Source organism: Epinephelus lanceolatus, chromosome 1, assembly GCF_041903045.1.
Source record: "Epinephelus lanceolatus isolate andai-2023 chromosome 1, ASM4190304v1, whole genome shotgun sequence".
NCBI classification, from domain to species: Eukaryota; Metazoa; Chordata; class Actinopteri; order Perciformes; family Serranidae; genus Epinephelus; species Epinephelus lanceolatus.
This window is the reverse complement of record NC_135734.1, coordinates 29,455,582-29,466,143: the sequence shown is the minus strand read 5'-3', so window position 1 is coordinate 29,466,143 and position 10,562 is coordinate 29,455,582. Positions and strand designations below refer to the sequence as shown.

At 40.4% G+C, this 10,562-nt stretch overlaps 1 protein-coding gene across 1 annotated transcript in view; it reads left to right on the top strand.

The window, feature by feature from the left end:
* The first annotated feature begins 1,947 nt into the window (after window positions 1-1,947).
* uba7 (ubiquitin-like modifier activating enzyme 7) overlaps window positions 1,948-10,562 on the top strand; it is a 51,736-nt gene continuing 43,121 nt past the window's right edge. The window contains exons 1-14 of the mRNA XM_033625881.2: window positions 1,948-2,145; window positions 2,235-2,403; window positions 2,834-2,968; window positions 4,018-4,124; window positions 4,206-4,296; window positions 4,502-4,634; window positions 4,823-4,920; window positions 6,093-6,242; window positions 6,413-6,577; window positions 6,756-6,860; window positions 7,221-7,301; window positions 7,778-7,933; window positions 8,489-8,654; window positions 8,792-8,988. Of these exons, the coding sequence (XP_033481772.2) occupies window positions 2,099-2,145; window positions 2,235-2,403; window positions 2,834-2,968; window positions 4,018-4,124; window positions 4,206-4,296; window positions 4,502-4,634; window positions 4,823-4,920; window positions 6,093-6,242; window positions 6,413-6,577; window positions 6,756-6,860; window positions 7,221-7,301; window positions 7,778-7,933; window positions 8,489-8,654; window positions 8,792-8,988 (1,800 nt within the window). The 5' untranslated portion in view covers window positions 1,948-2,098. The remainder of the gene's footprint in view (window positions 2,146-2,234; window positions 2,404-2,833; window positions 2,969-4,017; window positions 4,125-4,205; window positions 4,297-4,501; window positions 4,635-4,822; window positions 4,921-6,092; window positions 6,243-6,412; window positions 6,578-6,755; window positions 6,861-7,220; window positions 7,302-7,777; window positions 7,934-8,488; window positions 8,655-8,791; window positions 8,989-10,562) is intronic.

The following is a 10,562-nucleotide window of genomic DNA, read 5'->3' as shown; positions in this document are numbered from 1 at the left end:
TTTATTTTTTTGAGGATGTATCAAGTAGATTGTCTTGTTTTTATCTGTTTGTTATTTTGCGGCTACATAATTTAATGTTCACTACATATAGCCTATCATATACTGTTTACATATTCTATTTTTCTCCTCACATTACATTTGGGAACTATTTATGTGCAGGTGATAGATAGGGATGAAGTTTGGCGGAGTGATATGTAAGATGTGAGATGCCATGCTTGTTGTCGATTTTCAGTTGTCCTACACGAGGCTGAAGTTGACTTCCGGTACTGCAGCTTTCCACTATTGTTCCGATTGGAATTTCTCGGTCCACCTTAAATGTCGCATAACGCCTATAGATGGCGGTATTCAGTCATTTTCAAGCTAATTCATGAACTGAAAAATTGACTAAAATTTTGAGCATTTTAACTGTAGCATATTTTTCTGATTGTCCTTACTCATGGTAAACTGCTTCTCAGTCTTTCTATTTCTGCCTATTTGCTTTGGTCTTGTTTGCACTGTATTAAAAAGTCTTAAGAAACTAACACTGCAGTATGACTGGAGATATCAGAGGGTATCATAATCCTGAGTTTTATTCATTTTACTGTAGTATTTTTTAACCTTGAGATCATTAAGAAATGATCTCAATTAAGACATGGCCCACATCACAAACCACTATACTTAGACTAGTCAAATCTGGACTAGATTAACATGGAGACTCCAGAGACTCATTAAAACACAGTTTCTGATTTGTGAAACCTTTATTGTATTTGTGAAAATGCAAAAAAAAAGGCGATTTCACTGTTTTTTTCCCCCATCCAGACCACATTAGACTAGTTCCAGATCACAAACCACTACACTTTAACGACTATACATTTATTCTATTTGTGAAAATGGTAGTTAATGATTTATAGTATTGCCGACTTTGTTATTGGAAATTTAAAGTGGAAGTCCATGTCTCTCCATTTCATTTCTGACTGCCATCAAGATCTCCTCTTTCTCACTTCAAAACAACAGTAGAAAAGTTATATATAAAAAAAAAACAATCAAAACTTCTTTAGAGATTGGTCAGTTGGTTCATTTACTCTTCATATTCTTACTTCAACAAAATTACCGTTGCTCTTTCACCTTTCCTCTAATTGGCCATAGTCAACCTCTCTCACTGCTTCTGCCAATGTTAGTCTCTTCACTTTTGCCAAAGCCTGTATCGTGGCCTGTGTTAGAAGTACCATCATTCAGCCATTAGTGTGCTTGTTCTTCATTTATCTATATCTATATATCTAGATATAGATATAGATATGAAGACCTTTGTATAAAGAGGTTTGTGATCTGGAACTAGTCTAATGTGGTCTGGATGGGGGAAAAAAACAGTGAAATCGCCTTTTTTTGCATTTTCACAAATACAATAAAGGTTTCACAAATCAGAAACTGTGTTTTAAGGAGTGTCTGGATTCTCCATGTTAATCTAGTCCAGAGTTGACTAGTCTAAGTATAGTGGTTTGTGATCTGGACCATTTCTTAATTGAGATCATTTCTTAATGATCTCAATTAATTTAGTTAACAGTCATAAGGACAACTGCACTCTACTGATCATTCTCACTTCATCTTCCCCATATTTGTTGAATTTTTCAGTTCATGAATTAGCTTGAAAATGACTCAATGCCGCCATCTACAGGTGTTACGCGACATTTAAGGTGGACCGAGAAATTCCAATCAGAAGCTGTAGTGGAAGTGAAGTCACTGTCCCCGTGCTCTTACTTGACCTACAGCCCTTTGATAGATAATTCAGTAACTAGTAAGTTTATAGAAAATACAGGTGAGAGAAACCCGCCTTACAATATAGTATAATATAGTACAATATAGTCCTCACAGCTCCTTAAACAGTCCTGCGCCGCCCTCTAGTGGCCAGACTACAAACTACACCTCAGCACAACAACAGCAAACTCAAAGAACCAGAAACGAAAGTGAAATACTTGTCATTGAACTTTGAGCTCATGATTTGTCACGCCGGCTTTTCATTCAGTTCCTAGTTTGACCTGCTCGGTTGCTGCTTTCAGGAGCTGATCCAGCTGATCCTTCATTATAACTTGTCATTCTCATCCTGAGGAGCTGTGAGGGCAACATGTCAGAAATCGGGGAAATCGATGAAGGATTTTACTCCAGACAGCTGTAAGTACCACCGACACATGCTGATGATTGACCCCTTTAACTCTACACACTTATGGTCCAAATATCCACTTGTTCTTTTACCTGCACAGGTATGTTCTGGGCCATGACGCGATGCACCGGATGGGCACCGCCAGAGTCCTGATTGCAGGCATGCGTGGTCTGGGGGTAGAGATAGCCAAAAATGTGATCCTGTCCGGAGTGAAGTTTGTCACCGTCCAGGATGAGGGTGAGACGGTGTGGAGCGACCTGTCCTCTCAGGTACCCTACCTTTATCTTCTACATAGGTAATAAAGTAATCGTCTAAATGCACCATATCGCCCATCATAAATTATTATCATAAGTTATTATCTTAGGTTTTACATTTGATAAAAGCAGAAAGTTGTGAATGGAGTATGTTGGTAATTGTAACATGTCACTTTTACTTTCACTATTATATGAATTTATTCCCCTTCCACCCCAATGCAGTACAGTGTTACCATAAAAGGATCGTAGCTGCAGAGGCTTAAACGAGACTCCATCAAACAAAATTCTTGATCATTGATTACTGATCATTCTTGATCTTGAAAACAGATGCTGACAAGAGATACAAGAGGTGCTCATCTGATAAATGACATCTGTTTGCAGATGAAGACTGTGGAACTTGAGCTGAGATTGTTTTGACAATCTTTTTATTTCCTTTTCCCACTAGTTTTTCCTGAAGGAGTCCCATCTTGGTCAGAACCGAGCCACATGTTCCCTACAACAGCTGTCTGCCTTAAACCCACACGTGCGCGTGTCGGCCCACACTGGACCTCTGGACGAGGACCTGCTTCTGCAATTCCAGGTACATAAAATTTTTTTCCCACAAAAAAGTCTGATTACCTAATTTAAGATTCTTAAAACATACATCTACTTCTTCTCCCTTATAGAAAAAAACCCAAATCTATGACTCTGCAAGTTCTTTTCATTTCCAAAGTTTAGCTGCTGGACACAAGATTTATCCTACTTTAGTCTAGGTATCGGCTACTCTCAGTGTATGTGTGCACTGGAGGTTTCAAGTTGTCACACTTGTTTAAATTGCATTTTAGACCACATTTGGCTTCTAAACTTGCTGTGACACCCCCAGATCCATCTCATAATGAAACGTCTCAAACTCTAATTTAAGACGAAAAACATTGCATAAGTGAATTCAGTTCAAATAAAGACAAGAAATTTGTGCTCTAGATAAAAGATCAGCACTGAGTGAATAACCTCCGATTTTTGGCAACTTTGCTTCCAAAACATGTCTCCCCTCAGACTAGTGATAAAAAAATGTCAAAAATATACACTGAGCCGTTTATTTTAGTTCAGATTTCTGTCATGGAAATTTATGCAAAGCTGGGGAAGTTACATGATGTTATTTATTAGTTAGATTTTTTACCCTATTAATAATAATAAACTTTAATTATATAGCACACTTCATACAAGAAATGCAGCCCAAAGTACAATAACGGCAGTATAAGCACTGAGCGCTTTACATGAAAATACAATGAACATAAAACAGAAGAAATTCATAAAATCATAGAGTTGTAAAACTATAAATCATAAAATCCAGTCAGATTTTACAAGAGTTGCAGCAGCTTGAAGAATAAACAGAAAGTAAAAGCATAAGAGTGAAAGCGTGTCAGACCTGTATCAGGAAGTCTTGTTAATGTGGGACTTGAAGCTTAGATCTGAATCAAGGATGTATTTGTACTGAATGCAAAGTAGCACATAATGCCTCATATTTGCATGTATATTTAAAAAAAAAAAATTCAGAAAACATGCCATACAAAAAATAATCTTCTCAATGTAAGCTTCATGGTGATATCTATTAGTAAAACTTTTTACCCTTTGTCCCTTGTCATTTTCCAGGTGGTGGTCCTCACTGACTCTTCACTGGATGATCAGAAGCGTTTTAATAAGCTCTGCCATTCGCAAGGAATCAAGTTCATTGTAGCAGACACCAAAGGCCTCTGTGGGTAAGACAAACAAACAAAATGACTGAATATACTTAATAATGCATGAAAGAAAGAAGTGAAAACGTCATGGTTCATTTGCAGTCAGTTGTTCTGTGACTTTGGGGAGGAGTTTGAGGTCTTGGACCGGGATGGAGAGATGCCGGCATCAGCGATGATACAGAGTGTCTCTCAGGTAAAATCCTCCATTTGTTTTATGTTAATGGAATATTAAAAGCCTCTCTTACACATTTAGCCATTCATAATAAAACCTGATTATCCAGGTAAGAGTTGTGTTGGGTAACATTCACACCTGAGGGCATCTTAGAGCTGCCAGTTTACCTAACCTGCATGTCTTTGGACTGGGAGAGGAAAGTGTTGTCAACATAACTTTATTTTAGGCGAACCCTGGAGTGGTGTTCTGCACAGATGACCGCAAGCATGAATTCTCAGATGGCTCCAAAGTTATCTTCTCTGATGTCCAAGGCATGACGGAGCTCAACACCATGGGCCCTGTAGAGATCAAAGTCAGTGGTCAGTGTGACTTTACAGTTACCCTGCTCAGCTGTCATCTCACAGTGCACTCATGAGCTACACTCAGCCCTCTGCATGGCACTCAGCATTTTCAGTCTTTCAGGAGCATCGTAGTAGAACGTAATAGTTGTGATGAGAATTCCTTTTTGTTTTACTATCTATGTGTCATCTGCCACCTCTATCACCAGGCCCGTACTCCTTCAGCATTGGTGACACTTCAGCCTTTTCTAAGTATGAACGGGGTGGAGTAGTGACCGAGGTGAAACAGCCCTCCACGCTGAATTTTGTGAGTATCTACATTTTGTTTTTAATGTCTTAAGTTGTATGCCTCTGCAATGACAATAACTGTGGCCGGAGGCTTTATGTGTTTGTGTTGTCCATCCATACGTACATCTGTCCATCACATTCTCATGAATATCTCAAGAACACCTTGAGAGAATTACTTCAGATTAGGCACAAATGTCCACTTGGACTCAATGATGTAAGTAATTAGATTTTGGTGGCCATAGGTCAAAAGACAAGTTTACTGTGACCTCCTCTGTCTCATTCTCGTGGATGCAATCTCTCACAAACACTTGAGGGAATTTCTTTAAATTTGGCACAAATGTCCGCTTGGACTCAACCATGAATTTAATAGATTTTGGTGGCCAAAGGTCAAGGTCACTGTGACCGTGCAAAAAACTTGTTGTAACTCAAAAATTCTTTAGCTTATTATGACATCATTTTACACATATGTCTGATACTATAAGCTGGTTAAGTGATGACATTTTATATCCAAAAGGTCAAAGGTCAACTTCACTGTGATATCAAAATGCTCTGCAAAAGCACTTTTCTGGCCATAACTCAACGTCATATCTCGGGAACACAAGGGAAGACATTTGGTCAGATACTGAATTGGTGACACTAATCTTGGGTGTCCACCTTGAAACTGTGCTGCTTGTATAGAACATTGGCTCCCGACTGGTCCAGCCACAAGGTCCAGATTTCTCCTCAGTGATTAGTTCAAGGTCCACACAGTTTAATACATTCAGCGTCATACTTGTTTTTGGCCATGTCGTCGAGCTAGTTTTCTGTCTCTGTAAAGTAGCTGTCCATTATTTACTCACTCTACAGCAGGAAATGGCACTTCAAAATAAAAGCTCTGTGCTGGAAATTCACTGTACCTTTAAATAAAGAGTGTTTTTACAAACTTGACAAGTTTACGAGTCCCTTGCAGTCCATTTAGAATGGACCCGCAACCCACTGTTAGACCACGACCCACTAGTTGGGAGCCACTGGTATAGATCTTTGTTGCCGGGGGGAGATGTGTGTGAAGCATCCTTGTTTGTACAGACAGGATGTGAACTGTAAATACAACTTGACTGGTGTGCAGAGGCAAACAAGCACAAGGCCGTAATTCTAGTTGCCTTTGAAAAAGTGTACCTTTTATTGATAAAATAACTACAACATAAATTCCAGAAACCACTGAGTGAGGCTCTGTTGGATCGCAAGCTGCTGAAAACGAATGATTATGGAAAAATACAGCAGCACGAGACCCTGCACTTGGCTTTCCAAGCGCTCCACAGCTTTGTGAAGAAAGAACAGCGACTACCTCGTCCTCGGTCTCAGGTCGGTAAAGGTTACATGACATCACAGCCACTATTCAAGTAATTTTACATGACAAGTTACATGATGAGTGAAAAATCAAAGGAGTAAAACAAGTTAATCAGGGTGTGGTGTTGTAGAAGGATCATTAAAGCAGTTAATATTCACTTCTTGAAATAATTAACCCCATACAGTCAGATGCAGACGCCCTGCTTGCCATAGTGGAGGAGCTGAATACAGTCGCACAGCTGGAACAGCTGGATGAAGCTGCTGTGAGGAACCTGTCCTACACAGCCCAGGGCGACTTGGCTCCTATCAATGCCTTCATTGGAGGCGTTGCAGCTCAAGAAGTTATTAAGGTGAGGTCAAAGGTCGATGCCTGTAACATTACTTTCATCTCTCAGTTTTTGCATAGAGTATAACACTACTATTGTTAGATTGTGTATATAGATTAAACATAACGTAGCACTTACATGATGCTGGTGGTGTATATGGCTGACTGTACTTTGCTCTGTGCACTTTATAACATTCCTGCAGGCATGTAGTAGGAAATTTACGCCTCTTCAGCAGTGGCTATATTTCGATGCACTGGAGTGCCTCCCTGAAGAGGAGGACCAGCTGGCAGAGTGCTCCTTTTCAGCAGTACGTTAAAGATTTAAAGGAGCAGTGTGTTGGATTTAGTGGCATCTGGCACTGAGTTTGTAGTTTGCAATCCCTTAGTGTCTAGAGAATCTGCGGTGAACTTAAGGTAATGTAAAATTCAAAAAATACAAATACAAATATATGAAGGGCTCATTCTGAGGTAACGAAAACACAACGATTTTAGTTTCAGACGATTATACACTAATAAAGACATACATTTGAAGATGATATATTTTATTTCTTCAGTAGATCCACCTAAATCCCACACACTGGTCCTTAAAGAAGCCACATATACCAATCAGAAACATTCAATTTGACTCAGGATGTAAATTCACCATTTTCTGTTTTCCTCTCTGACAGAGCAACACAAGGTACGACGGACAGATTGCCGTGTTTGGGTCAGCGTTCCAGGAGAAGCTTGAGAGGCAGAAGTATTTCCTGGTGAGGGCAGGATTGGTGTTTGTCCAGCAGGGGTCACACACTGCACGGGAATGCAGGAGCTCCATCTGTGTTTTGCTTTGATCTTGTCTGGTGTTAATGATGGCACATGCAGGAAATGGCTGTGATCCAGGCGGCATTTCCTGCCAGTGCTGACCTCTTGGTGCGCAGGGGCCGTTGAGCAGTGCGAAGCCCTTTCTCTGTTTCCTTTAAAAGTGTTATTTTTGGTGTTGTTTACTGGCCGTACGTGTCTGTTTTCGTGGGAGAGAGTGCATGCTTGTGTTTCTTTTGCCACCGTAAAAAAAAAAACAACAAAACTCCATGCAAGGTGTCAGGAGGTGAAACAAGTTGTGCAACAACGGATCAATAATTTTCTGCAACATTGTAAAAGACAAATGACCTCAATGAACTTGATGACATTAACTTGCATTGCATGAGCTAACATGCATCTGACACAGTCTCTCCTGTCATTTTCCAAGGTGGGAGCTGGTGCTATCGGCTGTGAGCTTCTTAAAAACTTTGCCCTCATTGGGCTCGGTGCCGGAGAGGAAGGCCACATCACTGTAACAGACATGGACTTCATAGAAAGATCCAATTTGAACAGACAGTTTCTGTTCAGGTCACAGGATATTGGGGTGAGAAAACGCATAACCTCTACGTTCCATCATACCTCACTGGTTTTTGTTTGACCTAGATAAGTGAGAGGGTCATAGGGGCTTTACTAATGGGACAGGTGGGTTGGGAGGGGGATAGCCTGTATCAGATAACATGTAGCGGCCATGTTCCATCATTTGTGGCTATTTTGCTTCACAGTGTACTTTCGGAGTTTATCAGATGGTTGATATCTCATGTCTGTGTAAACAACTGCCCCGGTCTAAACAACTTATGCAACACATAGTTGAGTGCAATTAAGAGGGTATGTTGACAAAAAATCCTCGACTGCTCTAAAGAATGTGCTGATTCCGCTGTTATATAAATTACAGCAGTGAAACACTCAGAGTATAGTGTCTTGACAGTACTCTGATTTCTTGGAATAGTTTCATGGGAAGACCCAATAACAAATCTGGAAATTAAGTTTGTATGACTTAACATTTTATTCATCCATTAATCTGCCATTACCACCAATGTTTTACTCAAACTGCTCACATACATTATCTCCCAGACACATTTACTCGCTTCTCCATTAACAGAAACCAAAATCAGACGTCGCAGCCAAAGCCGTGCAAGAGATGAACCCACAGACGAAAATTACTGCCCACCAGAACCGTCTGGACTCTGACAGTGAAGGAGTGTATGATTACAACTTCTTCATGGGTCTCGATGGAGTGGCCGCAGCCCTCGATAATGTGGAAGCCAGTGAGAGCACATCCTGTTTTCATTACCATTATTATATCATGCTCTAATTACCCTAGTGATTATATGGAAGCATTTACAGTACATATTTGCTCATAAAAATACATTTTAAGCATTTAACCCCTCTTTTTGCTGCCCAGGGGTCTATCTTGATGGACGCTGTGTTCAACACCAGAAACCGCTGCTGGAGGGAGGAACTTTAGGAAGTCAGGGTCATACTCTGGTGGTGGTGCCTCACCATACAGAGTCTTATGGGCAGCCCAGATCAAACTCTGATGATGCCATCCCTCTGTGCACGCTCAAGAACTTCCCTCACCGCATTGAGCACACCCTGCAGGTACAATGGAAACTTCTAATTAAGACTAATCAAGCTTTGTGCTTGAGTTACACTGATTCATTTTCCTAGTTTTGCCTCAAAACCTACACTGAATGACCAGAAACTTAAAGTTAGTCTTGCCTAAAATGTTTAAAATATTGCTACTTGGCCAATCTGGGCACCCACAGCTGTCCCAGGCCCAATTGGTGGCCAGTCTGGGCACCCAGAGCCGTCCCAGGCCCAATTGGTGTCCAGTCTAGGCACCCACAACTGTTCCAAGCGTCCCAGGCACAGGCAGCTGCTGGCACCCAGCCCAGACATGCATTGGCATGATCCAGCTTGTCCCACCAATATGTCCGAGCCAAGTCCTACTCTATTTTTTAAAAAAATCTTTAATCCCAGTAGTATACATGCAATACATGGCCTGGTGTGTGTGTGAGTACAATGCATGACTAAATGTGTATAGAGTATTAATTCAACACACATATCTTATCAAAATCTAATCAAAATATATGGATGAGTACTTACTGATTGTCATTAAACACATCCTGCAGTTAAGGCTCATTTTACGCTACAAACAATAGAAAGATCTAGGGGCTCTTTGAGGATGTAATAAGATACAGTGACGCTTTAAGTTCAACACCGAACTCGGCAAGCTAACCTGTTCAATATGACAAAGCTAACATGCCAATGTTCAGCAAGTTCACCACCATATTGTTCACCATTTTAGTTTAGCACATTAGCATGCTAACTTATGCTAATTAGTTTAACCAAAAGTGATGGAATGTCATTAGTTTTACAGATATCTGGTCATAAACCAAAGTATTGGACAAATTAATAGGTTCACATGATGGTGTTAATAGAAAAGTTAAAGAATCACCAAAAATGTATTCTTAAGGCCCATCACACCAAACTGACTTTAGAGAAGTTTCAGTGACGAAGACCCCCTGCTTCATCTTCTGAAGTTGGATTGTTTCAGCCAAAAAGTTGCACATGAACACACCACAAAGACAGCAGCCGACGGTGAACCAGCATGTGCATTCTGCGCCTGCGTGAGAGGAAATAACTGTCCACACCAGCAGACAGTGGTAGTCTGTAACCGACATTCAAAAAGGGAAACTGGAGGACCATTTTGACACTAGTTAGCCAGTTAGCACATTAACAACGCAATCCAGTGTTGAAAAGACAAAGCATATTTACTGTGTGCTAGGGAACAATAACACAAACCATCACGAAACATTCTGCCAAAGAGTTCAGTGGCTATAGAAAAATACCTTTACCTTATGTAACATGTTTGTTTTGGCCTCACTCTCACTTGACTTTAACCGTTTGTTTACTTTCCTCACTTCTGTTTCTCATGAGCTGAGCTGCTCATGAGGATTTGCAGTGACATGCTGAATCTACAGAAAAAAAAGCTTACTGTGTCAGGGCCTTGAATGGGACATAAATGCATGTATCAAATTTAATTGCAATCTAACCACTAGTTGTTGAGACACTTCACTTAAAAAACAAAGTATAAACCTAAAGGTTGCACTAGAGGAAGTGTCAGGGGATCACCAAAGTCAGTAGGATTCATCCTCCACATTTTAAAGGTG